This window comes from Acipenser ruthenus, chromosome 9 (assembly GCF_902713425.1).
Source record: "Acipenser ruthenus chromosome 9, fAciRut3.2 maternal haplotype, whole genome shotgun sequence".
Lineage (NCBI taxonomy): Eukaryota > Metazoa > Chordata > Actinopteri > Acipenseriformes > Acipenseridae > Acipenser > Acipenser ruthenus.
In genome coordinates, this window is record NC_081197.1 from 2,536,687 (window position 1) to 2,556,505 (window position 19,819).

The 19,819-nt window shown below is 43.7% G+C and overlaps 1 protein-coding gene across 1 annotated transcript in view; it reads right to left on the reverse strand.

Moving 5' to 3' along the window:
• LOC117405382 (uncharacterized) overlaps positions 1 to 19,819 on the reverse strand; it is a 35,384-nt gene that overhangs the window by 2,958 nt on the left and 12,607 nt on the right. Inside the window, exons 13-34 of the mRNA XM_059030559.1 lie at positions 19,443 to 19,553; positions 19,078 to 19,197; positions 17,865 to 17,984; positions 17,095 to 17,278; positions 15,874 to 16,145; positions 15,442 to 15,578; positions 14,936 to 15,091; positions 14,792 to 14,848; positions 12,644 to 12,745; positions 11,681 to 11,933; positions 11,331 to 11,458; positions 11,153 to 11,220; positions 9,999 to 10,195; positions 9,535 to 9,573; positions 9,175 to 9,361; positions 8,867 to 9,006; positions 8,429 to 8,526; positions 7,718 to 7,821; positions 6,883 to 7,016; positions 6,476 to 6,580; positions 4,835 to 4,951; positions 88 to 271 (exon numbers count right to left, since the gene is read on the reverse strand). Coding sequence (XP_058886542.1) covers positions 88 to 271; positions 4,835 to 4,951; positions 6,476 to 6,580; positions 6,883 to 7,016; positions 7,718 to 7,821; positions 8,429 to 8,526; positions 8,867 to 9,006; positions 9,175 to 9,361; positions 9,535 to 9,573; positions 9,999 to 10,195; positions 11,153 to 11,220; positions 11,331 to 11,458; positions 11,681 to 11,933; positions 12,644 to 12,745; positions 14,792 to 14,848; positions 14,936 to 15,091; positions 15,442 to 15,578; positions 15,874 to 16,145; positions 17,095 to 17,278; positions 17,865 to 17,984; positions 19,078 to 19,197; positions 19,443 to 19,553 — 3,013 coding nt within the window. The remainder of the gene's footprint in view (positions 1 to 87; positions 272 to 4,834; positions 4,952 to 6,475; positions 6,581 to 6,882; positions 7,017 to 7,717; positions 7,822 to 8,428; positions 8,527 to 8,866; positions 9,007 to 9,174; positions 9,362 to 9,534; positions 9,574 to 9,998; positions 10,196 to 11,152; positions 11,221 to 11,330; positions 11,459 to 11,680; positions 11,934 to 12,643; positions 12,746 to 14,791; positions 14,849 to 14,935; positions 15,092 to 15,441; positions 15,579 to 15,873; positions 16,146 to 17,094; positions 17,279 to 17,864; positions 17,985 to 19,077; positions 19,198 to 19,442; positions 19,554 to 19,819) is intronic.

Genomic DNA, 19,819 nt, shown 5'->3' on the forward strand with positions numbered 1-19,819 from the left:
TACAGAATCAGTGCTCCTGCAGAACTGGGAGCGCGGCAGTGCCTTTCTATACTGCTTCAGTCCGCTGGAGGTGATGCTGGAGCGTACCTGCTCGCGCCGGAGTCCTGGAAGCAGTGGGAAGCTGATATGATCCAGCGCTGGCTGATGAGCGAGGCCCCGCAGATATGCCCCCGCTGACGGAAGTGAAGGCTCACCTGCCAAGGCCACTCCCCCGGCCCCGCGCTGGTGCCCCCGACGATGCGACTGTGCAGGACAGGGCGACGGCCGCAGCCTGGAGAGAGAACACGGTGCATACAGGGACAGGCTGGTATTCAGAGCTGGGTCTCGTTATACGAACAGCAACACCTCAAATGCTGCTGGAATCTTACTTAAAAAAAATCACCTGCAGTTTTTCTGTTAAGTAGGTATCATAAACATAAAAAAAGTCCTGACAAAAATTGTATGTATTATTTTATTTATTAGACCTATTGTTCCCCTTATAAAACACAAACACAAACTATTATATAAATATAATACTCTCTCCTCAATCTGCATGCTTTTCTTTCTGCAAGCACGTCAGGTCGCCCTGGTTTAGATTGTGACCTACATTATTACGGTGCACAGAATGGCCATTGTCTGCAGGGCAGCAAATGCGAGCTGCAGTCAAGTTCCTATGATGAAAGCCGCAGTGCTGTGCACAGCTCCACAGTGGAGTACAATTGCAACACAGTTTCTCTTCGCTGAGTCATACATTCACTGGGGAGGCTGGTGGTGACTGTCAAGATATAACAGATTATACAGCCTGCCTTGCTCGCAGAGCCTGGGAGCACAGTGGCAGTATCGCACTCCCTGCATTGTTCATGTGAGATTGAGGCACCCGAATCAGAAACCGAACAGGTTTAACAGACAAGGGGAGGATCAGCTGACCTCACTGATTGTATCATGAACAGAGGTGCAGTCCTCAACCTGAAGGGACCGGAACGCCACTAAAATACAGATTTTATTAAACAAGATTTTTATATCAATTCCCATTTTATATGATATACTGAACCTCTAGTAACACATGTAATAGGTAATGCATTTAACTCATTTGTAAGTATTTCCATAAAGTGTCTTTCTCCATCTTGTCAGTGTATGTGTGTGTGTGTCAGTGTGTGTGTGTCAGTGTCAGTGTGTGTGTGTGTGTGTGTGTGTGTCAGTGTGTGTGTGTGTGTGTGTGTGTGTGTGTCTGTGTGTGCGTGTCAGTGTCAGTGTGTGTGTGTGTGTCAGTGTGTATGTGTGTCTGTGTGTGTGTGTGTGTGTGTGTGTGTGTGAGTGTGTCCTCACTCGTAGTCGATGCACTGTTGCTGTCGCCTTTGTCAGGATTTTTAGCCTTCTTAAAAGTAGTTAGTAAAAGAAAATTATCTCTTCATTGTATCAAGAGCACTACTGACTCACTGAATCATGTGACTTAGCTTGTCTATTATACGAGTTCCAGCGCGACCGCACCACTGCTGTCTATAGAAAAGAGTACCGGGACGGTGTGCCAGCGTGACCGCACCACTGCTGTCTATAGAAAAGAGTACCGGGACGGTGTGCCAGCGCGACCGCACCACTGCTGTCTATAGAAAAGAGTACCGGGACGGTGTGCCAGCACGACCGCACCACTGCTGCCTATAGAAAAGAGTACCGGGACGGTGTTCCAGCACGACCGCACCACTGCTGTCTATAGAAAAGAGTACCGGGACGGTGTGCCAGCGCGACCACACCACTGCTGTCTATAGAAAAGAGTACCGGGACGGTGTGCCAGCGTGACCGCACCACTGCTGTCTATAGAAAAGAGTACCGGGACGGTGTTCCAGCGCGACCGCACCACTGCTGTCTATAGAAAAGAGTACCGGGACGGTGTGCCAGCGCGACCGCACCACTGCTGTCTATAGAAAAGAGTACCGGGACGGTGTGCCAGCGCGACCGCACCACTGCTGTCTATAGAAAAGAGTACCGGGACGGTGTGCCAGCGCGACCGCACCACTGCTGTCTATAGAGAAGAGTACCGGGACGGTGTGCCAGCACGACCGCACCACTGCTGTCTATAGAGAAGAGTACCGGGACGGTGTGCCAGCACGACCGCACCACTGCTGTCTATAGAAAAGAGTACCGGGACGGTGTGCCAGCGCGACCGCACCACTGCTGTCTATAGAAAAGAGTACCGGGACGGTGTGCCAGCGCGACCACACCACTGCTGTCTATAGAAAAGAGTACCGGGACGGTGTGCCAGCGTGACCGCACCACTGCTGTCTATAGAAAAGAGTACCGGGACGGTGTTCCAGCACGACCGCACCACTGCTGTCTATAGAAAAGAGTACCGGGACGGTGTTCCAGCGCGACCGCACCACTGCTGTCTATAGAAAAGAGTACCAGGACGGTGTTCCAGCGCGACCGCACCACTGCTGTCTATAGAAAAAGAGTACCGGGACGGTGTGCCAGCGTGACCGCACCACTGCTGTCTATAGAAAAGAGTACCGGGACGGTGTGCCAGCGCGACCGCACCACTGCTGTCTATAGAAAAGAGTACCAGGACGGTGTTCCAGCGCGACCGCACCACTGCTGTCTATAGAAAAGAGTACCGGGACGGTGTGCCAGCGCGACCGCACCATTGATTATGAGATGTACTGTAGGTGTGTGTGCTGTACTATACACTATAGATTACAAACACATGTAGGTTACAGGTGGTATTTCGCATAACAACAGATTGCAAAGATGCAATGAAATTCAGATCAGAGGGAGACACAACATTGGCATTGACCTCGCCACACTTCTGCAACCTCTTCTGAGCAGGCCCCAGATGAGTCCAGCTTTTATATACTGATATAGTAGATTGTTACATCATTAACTATTTGAAAATGACATCACAAGCACATTAACAGATTTAAATAGAAATAAATGAGTGTAGTTACTCGGGCATCAAAAGCCTAGAAGTACCTCCATGTTGGGAAATTCAGTATTTACAGTAGATAGATGGATAGATAGATAGGTAGATAGATAGATAGATAGATAGATAGATAGATAGATAGATAGATAGATAAACTCTATATATGCCTTAATAAACTTGTATTACCAACTTCAAAAGAAACGAAAAACTGGTCACTGCTTCTGATACCCATTAGATTATGATTCGATTGTAAAACAAAGTGAATAGAAGCAGCAGCCGTGAGATAAATGTACACTTGACGAGACGCAAATTAAATAATAAATGATCCTGAATATTCCTTTTAGAAAACCGTTGGCGACGGAGCTGCTATGATATTCCCTGGTATGTTACTGTGGTGTAATTATGGCAGGAGAGATCCGGGAAACAGGATACCGCCTTGTTAGAAATACCTGCAATACTGAGGGTCCTGTGGACAGATCGCTATTATATTATCAGGGCTGTATGCTGGCACTCATTTTGTCAAACGATGTGTGTCACTGAGGGTTTAGTTACAATAGGGGTGTAGGCCAGCTGGTTTACCAGGGAGCTATACATATGATATCTATACACTTGTGTCAACAACGCTATTGAATGTCAGGACTGGGACACTGGCTTGGCAAGAACATGAATTCAAATTTCAGTTCCAGGAATCTCTTCAAAAACTTAGTAAAACTGATCCCTTTATTAACGTCACTGAACACAATGAAAATACAGCCGCTGGGTGTCAGAGGAAGACGTGGTTTATGTTTTCTAGGGCGTAGGCATTAATGTTTGCCACTCATTCTGAAAGATCTCTCGAAGTTAACCCTAAATTCAGATGGCACTCTATGAAGGTCTGGATCTCAATGGCAATGAATGTGAAGGTCTTGACCAAGGCTGGGATTAAAGTGTCTTTCTGAAGACAGCGGCTGCTGTCTGTTTAACATCCAATCACTATTGAATAGTCAGCTCAGACAGCATTTTTGTTTCTAGACCTAATGTCCTGACCTTGATTTTCAGCACCTCCCGTATATGCTTCAAATTCTCTTGTGGATCAGGGTTTGGTGTCTTATTGTTGGTGTCAGGAGCTGCATGCCCACCTTTGCCTCGCCGTGTTTTAACATAATCTTCAGGTTTGAACAATCCCAGCGGCGGAGCGACTAATACTGTAGGAGGACCACACTGTTGCTGGTAAGGAGGCTAGTTATTTGACGTTGTTCGTCGCTGGAGTCGGGACAGTCCACAACAACGTCGCACTGGGCGTTCGGTTTAGCAATGCACTTCCTGTCGTTACAGAGGAAGGCATTGGGTGTGCAGGCCCCCTCTGTGGAGGAAGGAGGAGATGAATCTGGAGTGTCATTGTGATCTGCATGGGATTTAAACCACACTTCATAGGAGCACAAGGAGAGGATCCACTGCAGTAAGAAAGTTTATTTAAGGTGTTGTGACGTATTGCTAACAAATTCCATATTGGACTTTGATGTTCAAAGCTGCAAAAGGAACTATAATGGCAGTAATGCTACTATTGCTACTACTGAATTCTCTGTGTAGCTCAATCAATAAAGAATTAGCTTGTGGTTCCTAAGCTCGTAGCACTGAATCCCTCTGATGGAAAGCATTACTTATAATAGCCCAGTATAATAATAATAATAATAATAATAATAATAATAATAATAATAATAATAATAATAATAATGAGGAGTCTTTCTTCCTCTGCTGTTTCTGTGTAGGAATCTCCCTACGATTATGACCTGGGTAAAAGCACAGAAGCCTGGAGTGAACGAGAGTCAACATCATCACCTCAGATTTTCAGTTTTTACAGTTTGTGGATTAATGTCTTTCCTTACAGCGTATGCACAATGGAGTATTTCTGCAGATCATATAATTATGTAGTTGCTTTCTTAAGAGGCGAGTCTGCTCTCTTACCCTTTCCGATACAGCTGTTCTCGTCACTCTCATCCTTGCAGTCTGGTGTCCCATCACAGAACAGCGTGCTAGGCACACACTCGCCACTCGTACACTTGAACAGCCCTCCAGGACACGCTGAAATGAACAGGACTCATTCATAGTTACCAGCATTTACAAAGGCACCGTGAGGCAGCAAAGGCTATTTCATTGTTCCCCAGTCTACACTGTTTTTGCATTTCTTTGAGGAAGGGAATATCGGAGGGGATACAGCAAGGAGGTCAGAGAAGTGCACTTCTCATAGGGTAGGATAGGGCACTCTGCCTCGGGTGTTCAGATAAAAGACATCTTCTGGAATTTACACAAAGATTTCAATAAAGTGCTAGAGGGTCCAGTATAGGGTTAGCCTTGGACTGAGCTTTTTACATTTCTAATTTGGAGAGAAACACATTGTATTTACTGCTCATTTGCTTTGGGGTCATGCATTGCAATATAGATTTCATTTGTTCTACTGTATATGTGTAGGTCTAGTATAGGTGCTCAATGTATGCTGTTATAGGTGCTGAATGTATGCTGGGTGCTGAATGTATGCTGGTATAGGTGCTGAATGCATGCTGGTATAGGTGCTGAATGCATGCTGGTATAGGTGCTGAATGCATGCTGGTATAGGTGCTGAATGCATGCTGGTATAGGTGCTGAATGCATGCTGGTATAGGTGCTGAATGCATGCTGGTATAGGTGCTGAATGCATGCTGGTATAGGTGCTAAATGCATGCTGGCATAGGTGCTGAATGCATGCTGGCATAGGTGCTGAATGCATGCTGGTATAGGTGCTGAATGTATGCTGGGTGCTGAATGCATGCTGGTATAGGTGCTGAATGCATGCTGACATAGGTGCTGAATGCATGCTGGTATAGGTGCTGAATGCATGCTGGTATAGGTGCTGAATGCATGCTGGTATAGGTGCTGAATGCATGCTGGTATAGGTGCTGAATGCATGCTGGTATAGGTGCTGAATGTATGCTGGTATAGGTGCTGAATGCATGCTGGTATAGGTGCTGAATGCATGCTGGTATAGGTGCTGAATGTATGCTGGCATAGGTGCTGAATGCATGCTGGTATAGGTGCTGAATGTATGCTGGGTGCTGAATGCATGCTGGTATAGGTGCTGAATGCATGCTGGTATAGGTGCTGAATGCATGCTGGTATAGGTGCTGAATGCATGCTGGTATAGGTGCTGAATGCATGCTGGTATAGGTGCTGAATGCATGCTGGTATAGGTGCTGAATGCATGCTGGCATAGGTGCTGAATGCATGCTGGTATAGGTGCTGAATGCATGCTGGTATAGGTGCTGAATGCATGCTGGCATAGGTGCTGAATGCATGCTGGTATAGGATGCTGAATGCATGCTGGTATAGGTGCTAAATGCATGCTGGCATAGGTGCTGAATGCATGCTGGCATAGGTGCTGAATGCATGCTGGTATAGGTGCTGAATGCATGCTGGTACAGGTGCTGAATGCATGCTGGTACAGGTGCTGAATGCATGCTGGTACAGGTGCTGAATGCATGCTGGTATAGGTGCTGAATGCATGCTGGTATAGGTGCTGAATGCATGCTGGTATAGGTGCTGAATGCATGCTAAGTGTTTTGCTGTACTTACTGCAGTTCTGCTCATCACTCCTGTCGCTGCAATCATTCCAGCCGTCACATCTATAGCTGAGGGGCTCACAGGAGCCGTCCCCGCAGGCGTGCATCTCTGGGCAAGCTAGGGCATTGAAACAGACCAGGACATTACCAAGACATGAGGCTTGAGACGTATTAGAAAAAGTACTAGGCAGATATTGGAATGATCAAGTGTGACACAGGGCCAGATTCTCCAAGCTATTGAACCCAAATCGTCATTAGCGCAGATTTATATCTGAAAGGAAAAACACCAATTGCAATTCTAAACTGGATCTAGCCCAAAGAGATGTAGTGATCTCTACAAGGTTTTAAAAAGGTTTGCTGGCATCCTGTTTTAGTTTCCCCTTTCACGTACTGTAAGGAACAGGATACCACAGAACTTACTGTCTTTGGGGTCAAAGCTTGAATATTCTGCTAAGAACCCCCTGCTGGTCCCTGCAGAGTCTGTGTGGAATTGAACAGTGAGGATGTTGGAGCTGCTCACCACCACCAGGGGCACTGCACTCGCACCGCAGTACCTACAGAGATACAAAGAGCGCTTCAGAAAGCAAGCAAAGCAAAGCATAGGAGTGAAAGCAAGGGCAAACCCTCAGCTTTGAATCAGAGCCTGGGCACAGCTGTGGAGTTTAAGGGGGTACAAGACTGTGACTGAGCCCCACAGCACCAAATCTGCAGTGCTGCCTCATTCAGAGTATAGGGATTAGAATGAAGGTCACGTTTACAAGGATCTAAGTTGACGGCAACTAAATTGAAGTTTAACTTTAGAATTTTGATTGAGTGTTTTCATGTTATGGATGGGCTAAGGCTATAATCTGTGCTTTTCCTCCTTAACCCGACGTACACATTGATTTACAGTGTAACAATATACAATAGAAATTGTATAACAGTAAAAAAAAATAGAAATCAATGCAAGATCCTGATAAAATTGTACATTTTTTGGTTAAACATTTAGTAAAATACTAAGCCATTTAGGGTTTGAATTTCCATTTAAATGACTTGTCCCTACATGTATGTCACTGTTGATAAACTTGAGGGTTTAACCGTCCCTTTCAATGTATGGGCCTGTAAACATGTCATTGCTCAGATCAACTGAACTGACCCTCATCTCATGAGCAGTGAAAGCCCTTGAGGAATCACTCTGTGCTTTAAACACTGTCATATAGGGTAGAGATACACTTCAATTAGCCCGCAGTGAGTAATGCGACTATGCAAGGTTTACCTCTTACTGTTAACAGAGACCCAATCTTTATCACAGTCTGACTGCACTCCGTCAAGGTTCAGAGTCACAAATCCAATCCTAATCCGCAGATAAGAAGCAGGGACCTACAGTAAAGAAGACAATATTTATCCGCTCATTATCTTTGGGAAACAAAGTGCCCCGTCTCCTACGAGGAGGGCAAAGGAGGTAAAACTAGAAGACAGACAATCAGGCATCCCTTTCAATACACAACACATGAAAGCACAGTCCATACAAACTGAAACGTCTCAAGTATTCTGTAAGCTTCTGATGCTGCCACAGGTCAATTACAAAAAAAAAACAAACCACGTCCATCAACAGCATACGATATGGTATAGTTACCCCACCGCCCTTTAAAAGCAGACCTTTAGTAACTGACCAGTAGGGGGGTCATTGAAACACAACGAGGTCAGCTTTTCACCGACGATTTTTCCTCCCCAATCTACAGGAGTGCAAAGGCCAATGCAGAGCTCCCTGTGTGTCCCCAGCCAAGGTCATCAACTCAGCACTGCCAGGATTCAAACCAGCACTCCTGATCGCATGACTCCAGCATGGCAGTGCCTTTACTGGGGAGCCCATTGAAAAAGCTACTTGTCCAAATGTTTGTCTACCAGACTAAGCAACTCTCTTCAGTTTTACTCAGATTTCAGCCCACACTGTTAAACAAATAACCTGGCATGGTGATTTACTCACAGTTATTGTCCACAGACAGTCTCGATTGGGTGGATAGTAAGTGGGGTAGAACGGAGATGAGAGAGATCCATTAAAGGACGTGATCCTGCCTCCACAACCTGAAAGTTTAGAGGATTGAAACCGGTTTATCAGCAGACCTTTGTCTTCTTCATGCAGATCGACGTGACTTTGTACTCCTGATGACATTCATAACACATTCATATTCTACCAGTGGGATTTCTGCACAACACACAGTGGGCTGGAGTTTCGATGTGCTGAAGATTTAGATTTCTATCACGTTTTAGGGACATGCAACATGTTCAAGTTTTATGAAATTTAGAACCACAATGAGAATATGGCGTGATTAATGAAAGTGGTATCACAGAAACAGTTTTTGTGCTTAGTGTAAATTGTACATTCTCTGCACAGTAAGAGTGGGGGAAAGATAAATCTACTTACTGACATCATCTATGAATCGCACTGTTGCCTCCAATTCATTGAAGCGTTTCTCTTGTGATTGGAAAGCGATTAACATGACGTTTCCTGATGAAACCACACTGAGCGGCTGGAGGGATGCGAGCCGGCTGGAGGAGCAGACCCTGGGAGAGGGAGGAATCATCGAGCAGTAAAAACAGGTGTACTGTACATGAGAGAAAACACATTCACACTTCAGGTACTTAACAGCTACCTTACTAATATATTCTGCTTATGTTATGTTATGCATTTGAGACAGGCCTCCTATTTGGCTCCCCTCCCCTTGCCCTTACTTTGTGATGAGCCGTCCTTGTCCTGCTACCAGTGAGTCATACACTGCAATAGAGTTTGTGTGGCAGTCCCCGTCCATGATAAAGTTTTGAATGGTGATTTGAACGAGCTGGCCAGCGGGCGCCCTCAGCTCCCAGTGACACGCAGCTGGACCGCGCCACTTGATCCTGTTATCCACAACCGCACAAGCTAAAAAGAACAAAATCACAACAGGGATCAGAGGAGTCAATGTTTTAAAATCCACGTCATAGAACGAACAATAGAAACCATGCTGTAATATGAGACAAGCATGCATTTAAAAGATGGCATGCACAGTCATTTCAGCCTTAAATGGCTGCATCATTAGGATTCAAGCAACTCACCCTCCTGTGAAGACAGTAAATATTCCTCAAGACTTGATTCTGTAAAGAAAGGATACACCATGGTTTAAAAACACTATCGAAATCACAGGAAACTACACAGGCTTGATCCACACAGAGTAGTTTTACAGGCTCCGTGCACTAGTCACAAATAAGGATAGATTCTCAAAGCTATTTACTCTAAGCCATCATCAGAAAAAAAAAATTCAGATAGGAACAATGCACACACAACATTTAATTCAGAGGCATCAGGTATCAAACACCTATACCAACCCAAATAAAACCAGCGAACAACACCCATAGGACCCTCAGCTGTCAATCACGCCCCGCAACATGCTGCTGGCATATACCACCCTCCATAGCCCAGACACACACCCTGGCGCATGCCAGTACTTTAAAATCACCCGGGAACTGGCGAGGCCCTAATCCAGTTCCCCTATCACCCCAGTGGGGGTGTGGCACAGTACCATAAAGGACAAGCGAAGCAGCATCCACTTCGTAGTGTCCAAGGAGAGCGCTGCTGTTCCCGTGGGAGGAGGTCATCTCCCTGAGGTGACTGGTCAACACACTCACAGCGTCTGCTGCAGGGGCAGCACTGTGCTCCGGCCGGCCCTCATCCTCCACAAGAAACACGAGAGAAAAGTGAGAGACCACACTGCCCTCGCTGAAAACAAAGGGGAAGGGGATTCATCAATCCAAACTGGTTTGGCTTTTTTTTTTTTTTAAACATTTGAAAAGGGAAAGATCATTTATTACTAAGGGGATTTAAATGTGTGGAAATTTAAGAAAAAAAAAGATGATATGAACATAAATTTGATCATTTTAGATTTTAAAATTTCACGTTTTTCAATTTGTCAGTTTTTCCTGAAGTATATGGAAAACTACAACACATTATGTCATTCAGTATGTTAATGACACACTGTTCAACAGGTTTCATTCGAATTTATGAAGCAAAATGAGTTAATTCTATACGGTGATGCAAAACATTTGACCACAGCTGTGGTTACTAGACATTGCATCTGAAACAGACATTAGCGATCGCATGTCATTTATTTGCGCACATTATTTATCTGCTATTTATCCACCACCTTGGATAGTTTGTAGTGTTGTAGTGTAATACTTTACATTGTGTCTCCAATTGCTATGCATTTACATAGTAACTACTTAGTAAATAAATGTGTACTTACAGATCATTACAGTGTTATTATGTATAGTTACAATGTGCTTAATGTGTAAATCCTTTCCACAATATATGTAAGTGCACAATTATATCAGAAAAGGGTTAGAGGGGTTAGGGTCAGGGTTAGGGTTAGGGTTAGGGTTAGGCTTTGGTTTAGGGTTATATCATGTACAAAGATTTCCACATTAAGTGCATTATAACTATGCATAATAACATTGTATTTATGTGTAAGTACACATGTATTTACTAAGTCACTCCTCTGTGTATACACAGTAATTAGAGACACTCAATGTAAAGTGTTGCCCAGTGTAGTTCAGGGCAGTAATGATGGTATTGTTTATGGGAAACAAGACCATTAGCCCAATACATTTCCAAAGGGACAGCTGACTCATTTATATTAGTAAACAGTTTTTTTTTTTTTTAAAGAAATGTAAACCTTACCTGAATGATGTTACATTGGCGCTTAGAAAATGCCAAACCAGTTTAGAATTTAGGAAGGCTTTGCTTAACTGTAACAAAAGGCAACACATTTATTTAAAGTGAGGGGAAGGGTACAGTACTAAATGAATGTCACACTCACAGTCGATTTAATGCAAACGCTTTAAGGAAAAACGCTTACCAGCTGCTGAAGTGTGCTGGCGAGGATCTTGAAATCTGGAGTGTTTCTGTGTGTCAAAGCTGGACTGTATGAGGCATTCGTGAGGCGTAAGGATCCTCCGAAATACATTCTCTCAGCTGAACAGGAGGCTGCCAGAGGACATACCAGCACCAAACATTAAACACTCACACTGTACAACAAGTGTGTCTAATGACTGTGTATTTACACAGCAGTGACTTAGTAAATACATGTGCACTTACACATCATTACAATGTTATTATGCATGGTTACAGCTCTACCTGTTTAATGACCTCTTTTCCAGTGCATACACTATATTTTTGGTTTTGGATGCCATGGTTGCTGTTACTCACTCAGTAAGTACCAGGTAACTGTGGCGGCGCCCCCAAGCACCAGCACGGCTAGGCACAGTGACACAGCGATGCACGCTGCTTGGCAGTGCTTGCCAGGCCTCTCTGCCCGGGCAGCGTTCTGGTGCCCTGCTGGGAGACCGTGCTGCGTACTCATCCCGCGGCTCAAGGCAGGCTGGCACGCGGTCGGGTACCATGCATGGACGAGATGACCCGGAGCCCAGGCTAGAGCTCCCGTTCCCGTGACTGCGGAAATCTGCTGAAAGAGAATGGAAAATAGAGTGAAAACTCTCAATCAAGACGAGTCAAAGACCTACAAAATGAGGGCTTAAGAGTTCCATTACATGAGAGCGCATGTTAAAGTAATGGAAGTCTTAAGCCTCCATTGTGTTGGTCTTTTACATAGAAATAAATGATTACCATTTAAAACGTTTTTATTATTATTATTATTATTATTATTATTATTATTATTATTATTATTATTAACACTGATAAACACTTTACTCAACAGCTAAGCCCTGATTCTTGAAATATATATGAAAGATATATTATCTTTTTTATGCCCAAGGTGGGGCACAATTAATCTATCGATTTGTTTAAAATATTTGCATATTCCAAATTCTTCAATAAAATACTATCAAAAAACTAAAATTCTTCTTTAAAAAAAACACATTGCTAGCGCCACTAAGATTTGAGGAAATGGATTTTAAACCATTGATTACCACTCTAATAACAACTTTTGATTCAAACAAACTTAATAATGACAATGAGCAAACCAGTCCAAAGTTCTCATTTACAAAGGTACCTTGCCAAGAAGGCTTAAACGATAGACAACATATATCTAGCTTTAAAAAATAAAAATAAAAAAAACGAAACTAAAACTAAATAACTAAATAAAACTAAATAACTAAATAAAAATAGAAAAAATATAAACTAAACAAAAAAGGATAATTCTGAAAAGTTTACATGTGTTGTGAACTCCGGCTGCCGGTCAGACTGGAGCGCGCGGTTGTGGTCGTGTGTATAAGCGTCTTCGGCACTTAATGTATTCATTTCTTCAGCACACAACGTTCAATGAAACAGCCTGATCCAGCCGCGATCTCTGATTTTCACAGATACGCTTTTATTGCGTTAATGCCAGTTGAGTGTCCTGTGTTTTTTCTTTCATATGTTGTTCTATTACGATTTTCCTAATGCCTCTGTCCCCTTCTCTCTGTACTCGATCTCAGACTGCAGAACAAGGCAGCCAGTCACTCGCTAGCCTACCTGCTCGAGGCTATTAACGAAGGGAGACCTCTTTCCGTGTTCTTGGGAACGGCTGATTCTTTTTTCTTTCTTTCTTTCTTTCTTTCTTTCTTTCTTTCTTTCTTTCTTTCTTTGTCTTTCTTTGTTATCAAATCAGACCAGAAACGCAGCAAAAGCAATTGAAGATTTTAATAGAATGACGGTACTGTACGGGTTAGACAATAAACTTCTGTGATATTTAAGATTAGTCTGCGACGCCCAATTTGCAGATTTCCACAGAGTGGCCCCACTCACTGTGGAACGGTATCCCTACAGATTAACGTCACACACCTTGCAGGTTGTCACATTGAACCAGTGTCAATGGTTATGCATGACGTCAATGCATTCTCTTATAAGAAACCATGCAGACACATTCTTTATGCAAACCCATCCTCGGTGTAATATATATTAGCTACCTGGGTTAGGTAAGTGTGGTATTTACAATTAGTTATAGGAGTAAACCCCTAGTATACACCATTGGTTAAATCAGTCAAATAATGTTATACATGAACTGGGTGGGCTGACTGAAGACCCACGTTTATTGTTAGGTTTTTTTTTTCTTTTAGAAGCTCTGAAATTCAACAAACCAATAGGCCTGTTTGCAGAAATTATAACAATAGAGAAATTTAAAGAAATCCAAACACGTTTTTTTTATAATCTTTTTTATTATTATTCTAAAAAGCAGACATTGAATCAAGTATAAACATGTATAATCTGGGAACACACTGCATACCCCACCAAACACATTGGGACAATCTTGCTAAATGTAGCAACTTAAATAATAATAATAATAATAATAATAATAATAATAATAATAATAATAATATATTTGTAGTGTGCTGTGTTCATTTATAGACTTGTCTTTATTGGAATACCTGCTAGAAGGATTACAAACTGCATCACACCACACTGGACACGGCCCTGGATTCTGTGTTCTCTATCATTGCTTCATTTGTTTTACATTACACCCCAGTTAACAGAACTGTTTCATATAATACGAGTGTGTAAACTAGCAAGCCAGTAACAGGAATAACGCATGAAGAGCATGTGCTGTGAATGGGGTGGCCAGCACGGACTGGAACCAGCTCACAACAATGTGTGCGTCTTTACTACCGTCCCACACCCAAATAACCCAAACCAGACACGTGTGCAGCTCCTAAACCATTGCAAAGTCTGCAATTTCACAATTAAACATTTATTTAATGAGTATCGATTGCCTTAGAAATCTGATGAAGTAATAGGCTATTACAAAACATTGTGCAAAATAAGAACGTTTTTCATTTCAATAACTGAGCCGTTTCTTGTTTGGTTTATTCCATAAAAATTATTTCATTAATCAAAATGTACCTTTGGCATTCTTCAAAATAGATGCCTCAGTGTATTTTGTAGGTTAATCTTTAAAAAAAAATATCAACAATAATAATAATACATATTTATTGCTCTTATGTGCACACAAAAATGGCTCATACTAGGTTTGTAACTGTTTTACTATCATTGTTTTTAAATAAGATGCAGACTTTGCAATGACACTCAGTTTTAATACGTGTCCCATTATTGCTGAATGTAAGAGCGTGGATACCTACACTTACACACTACAGAAGCACAGACCCAATTGAAATCGCAGCGTGATTCGAATGATATCTGAAAGACCCACCCCATTTCCAATTGTACAACTATCCACGGTCCTGCTGGGTTAACATAACCCATTGTTTAAGAAAAAACAGAAACTGGTTCATTTAGTTCTGTTACCAACCAACGCAGGGGATCCCAGCCAGCAAAATGAATCCAGAACGTGCCCTTAATGTACGCGCAATGCACTGTAGCGGGTACACTCCCATCCTTGAGCTTCTCTCCTTGTGCTGTCAGCAAAGGGCTTCTGCTGGGATCCTGAGTAAACAAGGGGAAACATCACAGCTACAAAAACAGTCCTGTTTAAAATGAGATGGGTTTCACCCCCGTCCTTCATCGGCCTCAGTTGATGTGTTGTCGGATCCAGTCTGAGAAATGCACTACTTGTGTGTAGACACCCGGGCGGTTTCTCCGGGCACATCCTTCTCCCCAGCTGACAATGCCAGCCAGGAACCACCTCCTCCCCTTCTCTAGACACACCAGGGGCCCCCCCGAGTCTCCCTGCAGACACAAGCAGGGTCTGTGGTTAGGAATAAGGAGCCACTGTCATAAAGGCAACACCAGGAGCCTGGCTCTACAGACAACATTCTCAAAGCTCTTATTTTTGTAAAATTTTCTAAAAGGAAGAAAAGCATCAAATTAAGTTACCAAACCAAAAAAAAAAATAAGTTTCATTTAGGGGATTATTAGTCGTAGAAAAACATGAACAATAATAGTTTCTGATACTCCCAATAGTGTGTGCTAAGGAGAAGTGGTTCTCTACAGTCTGCATGGGCCCCTTCACTATAGCCTTGTCACCAGGGATATGCAGGGGATCGTGAAATAGATGAGTTTCTGTAATGTGACTTCACCTGACATGCATCCACCCCTCCGTGCAGATTCCCAGCACACAGCATCCTGGAGGTAACAGCATCGTCATAGAACTTGTTGCAGGTGTTGTGGCTGATTATTTTCACAGTGGCTTCCTGTAGAACTGAAGATATCTCACCTGCAGAAGGCAGCAGTCAGATTTCAGGATATGCAGGAACTGTACAGAGCAGACAGGCTTTACTTGGTTCTGTAGCGAGCACAGACACACTCAAAGCTAGTACAGAAACCACATCTTCAAGAGAAGGACATTACTTAACTCGATGTGCTCCACCTTAGAACAAGAATGCAGAATTATGAGGCAAATGGGAGCCAACAACCTACCACCTTACAACCAGTTCTGCGTTGCAGAGGGACACCTGATAATGATAGAACTCTGTCTACTGCACACAAGAACCCTGTAAAAAAGACCTTACCGTCTTCCACAAGGACCCCCCAGCCGGTGACGAAGCAGGAGGTCTCAGTACTGAAGAAGTGCGAGCGGGCCGGTACACACGCAGGCTGGATGAACTCGTTGAAGAGCACAGAGGCGCTCAGCTCCAGAAGGGCGATGTCATAGTCCGAGGTATACTGGTCATACTGGGGGTGGACCACAATGCGTTTCACCTGCCTCGTCACGACAGAACTGCTTATGATGTTTATTATCCTCATTCCTATGTAGGCCTTCCAAGACGAGCTGTCCGAATACCTGGGGAGTAGTTGAGGGTTTAAGAAGGAGAATACCTGGGGAGTAGTTGAGGGTTTAAGAAGGAGAATACCTGGGGAGTAGTTGGGGGTTTACGAAGGAGAATACCTGGGGAGTAGTTGGGGGTTTAAGAAGGAGAATACCTGGGGAGTAGTTGGGGGTTTAAGAAGGAGAATACCTGGGGAGTAGTTGGGGGTTTAAGAAGGAGAATACCTGGGGAGTAGTTGGGGGTTTACGAAGGAGAATACCTGGGGAGTAGTTGAGGGTTTAAGAAGGAGAATACCTGGGGAGTAGTTGAGGGTTTAAGAAGGAGAATACCTGGGGAGTAGTTGGGGGTTTACGAAGGAGAATACCTGGGGAGTAGTTGGGGGTTTAAGAAGGAGAATACCTGGGGAGTAGTTGGGGGTTTAAGAAGGAGAATACCTGGGGAGTAGTTGGGGGTTTACGAAGGAGAATACCTGGGGAGTAGTTGGGGGTTTAAGAAGGAGAATACCTGGGGAGTAGTTGGGGGTTTACGAAGGAGAATACCTGGGGAGTAGTTGGGGGTTTAAGAAGGAGTTCTAGGCAGTTTGTTGCAGTTTCTGCGTTTTCTAATTCTGTTTTACTGGAGGGAATCTCTTCATTTGCAGTGTTGGTATGTGAATTGGCCACTAGATGGGGCTGGATGAACCCAATGCAAGGTCAGTGAAGGCCTCTCCTTTCTCTGTTACAGTTGCTATTGGGACTCAGTGAAAGTTTACACAGGGAATTAGGGGTGTGCAGATACTCATATTTCCCAAGTAATTACCAACTAACATTTACTCAGGACTGTTTTGATTAGGTATTTCAAGGTTGCAGTTCAGGAAACATATTTCAACTGATTTACGTAGACCAATTCATTGTAATTTTTTTCAAAGAATTGTTTAATCTAAGAGGAAACACAGTCTTTTTGTGTACTGCAGCCCCACTGTACCTGATAGAGTCGGAGTCCTGAAAGCAGTGTGCAGCGGAGAGGAGCCAGCGGCTGGCAATGACGGAGGCCCCACAGATGTGCCCGTATCTCCCCATCTGAAGACTCACTTGCCAGGGCCACTCCCCGCTTCGTGCATCCTCACCACCCACTATCTTGCTTTTCTTTGTCGGCCTCGTTCCACATCCTGCAAGAATATCGGGTGCATCTTAAAACGGATCCTCTCTGAATGGCTGTATTCACGTAGATTTGCCTTTCAGTCCCTACATCAATCTACACCACTACCATGGCTACCAGTACTCTTCAATATCCCGCTATAAAACAGCAGACGCTGCCGCACTCCGAGAGTACAATAAGATGATAGCCGACCCAGACCTACCGATACAGCAAGACATCAAATCACAACCACCCAGCTGCCTAAAGTCTAGGAAACCTTTCTGGACCCATGCCTCAATGCTTTTGTCAGCTGGGAAAGACACCAACAGAGATATGTGGTCAGCCAGCGATGTCCCTAACAAGACACTTATTGAAGATCCAACGAAGGAACTACCTGGTTTCTCCTTGTTTTGAAGACACAGGAGGTACAAATGGAATCAATCTAGTGACCCCAGACACCACTGAATGGCTTTCCAAACTCAACATACAGTTATCAACTCAGTCCATTGCTTTTCAAATGCCATACGAAAGAAGAAGAAGACATCGCTACATCCTAGGCAGTAACCCGGCTTGCTAGTGCTTTGTGAATGCAGCTATCCCACAGTGCTTTGCCTCACCGCAGCCAACTTCGTCGGACCCGTCGGAGCAGTCTTTCCTCCCGTCGCACTCCGGGTTCAGTTTGCTGACGCACTTCCCATCACGACACTTGTAGGAAGATGGAGAACATTTTTTTTGAACTGTAGAAAACAGCAAAGCAGCTTTAAAACGTTTGTGAGGTTTAACAGAGAATCCAAGTATACCAGCATGGAGTAGAGGACTGCATATACACCAGTGTGCACATTTATTACAACATCCCATTGCTTCTGCAGTTCAGCAGTGTGCACATGTATTACAACACCCCATTGCTTCTGCAGTTCAGCAGTGTGCACATTTATTACAACACCCCATTGCTTCTGTTTTTTTTGTTTTCATATAAAAATCTAACCATTGGAACTGAGAATCTTAGAAAATGTTCAAAATAGGCAAATTAGTGATTGTCTAATTTAATTGATTAATTTAATAGGCCATACACTGAATTCATTTAAAATAGTAAGCAATAGCTTCAAATGGTAAAAAGCATGAGACTTTTTTAGAAGTTTAAGATGCCTAATTAGAAGCACAAAGTGGTCTAACATTTTCACACATGAGTGCCTATTGTTTCTATATCACTGATTACCAGGTGCTGTAAAATGTGTTGTAAAATGATTGTATAAAATCCATGTGTGGTTGATCCCAGCAAATCAAATCAACCGCTAAGTCATGTAGACACATATTCCAGCTAATGCATCATCAACATGTGGATTAAAAAAAGGCACTGAATCAAATTGAATGTGAATAAATCTATGTACTGTATATGCTGTGCTAACAAGACACCCTACACCCTTCGTGTATCATAAGGGTTGTATTATATTTGCGCAGCCCTTCCATTGTGCTAATCCATCTCTGATCTCCAGAGTCTCTCTGTCTCAGGGAGCTGTGTTAGCTGCTATGGATGTATACAATAACGTGTCCTCAACACTCCTTTCAACACCTCCACAATGAACCAGCTCCTCGGCTGCCAGGGCGACTTTGAGCAACTTTGTCACTTCTTCATTACAGGTAATGTATATGATCGTCGGCCCTTTGATTAGCTTATCTTCTTATCAGGATCCAGCCTGAAGGAGACTCAATGTAACTTTGTATATGCTTCACATTCCTGTGCCCTTTACAGTCTTTTGTGAGGTTAGAATCACAGCCTCTTTCTCCTTAGGGAGCGGATGCTTGCTGAATGTATGGGAAATGGACACTTACTTGCTCTGGTGCAGTTGATCTCATCGCTGCGGTCTTTGCAGTCAGTTACCCCGTCACAGACAGCAGACTGGGGGATACAGATCCCATGAGGACAGTGGAAGAAACATTCTTCCGCTGCGGCTGCAGAAAGGAAAACGATTTCGATGCACTCTCTTGCTTTTTCTTTGTTGCTTGCCTGCTTGTCAGTTTTGTGGCGCTCTATACAGTACTGTGATGTGTTCTTATAACTGCGGAAAATAGAATGATGCTTCTGCTTCCCCCCCCCCCTCCCCAAACACACATTTTAGAATGGCCAATTATGCTCCCTCACCAAAGCAATTCCACACACAGCTCAGAGAACTGAAGTCCTACAGGGCAGTACTCACCGCAGTCTGCCTCTTCACTGCTGTCTCCACAGTCACTCTGTGCATTGCAAAGCCCTGCATGGGGTCTGCATTGGCCGTTTCCACAGTTAAATTCACCTGGGCTGCATATATCTGAGAAATGACATTGCACATTATTATTATTATGTGTTTATTTAGCAGGCACCTTTATCCAAGGCGACTTACAGAGACTAGGGTGTGTGAACTATGCATCAGCTGCAGAGTCACTTACAACTACGTCTCACCCGAAAGACGGAGCACAAGGAGGTTAAGTGACTTGCTCAGGGTCACACAATGAGTCAGTGGCTGATGCGGGATTTGAACCGGGGACCTCCTGGTTACAAGCCCTTTTCTTTAACCACTGGACCACACAGCCTCCT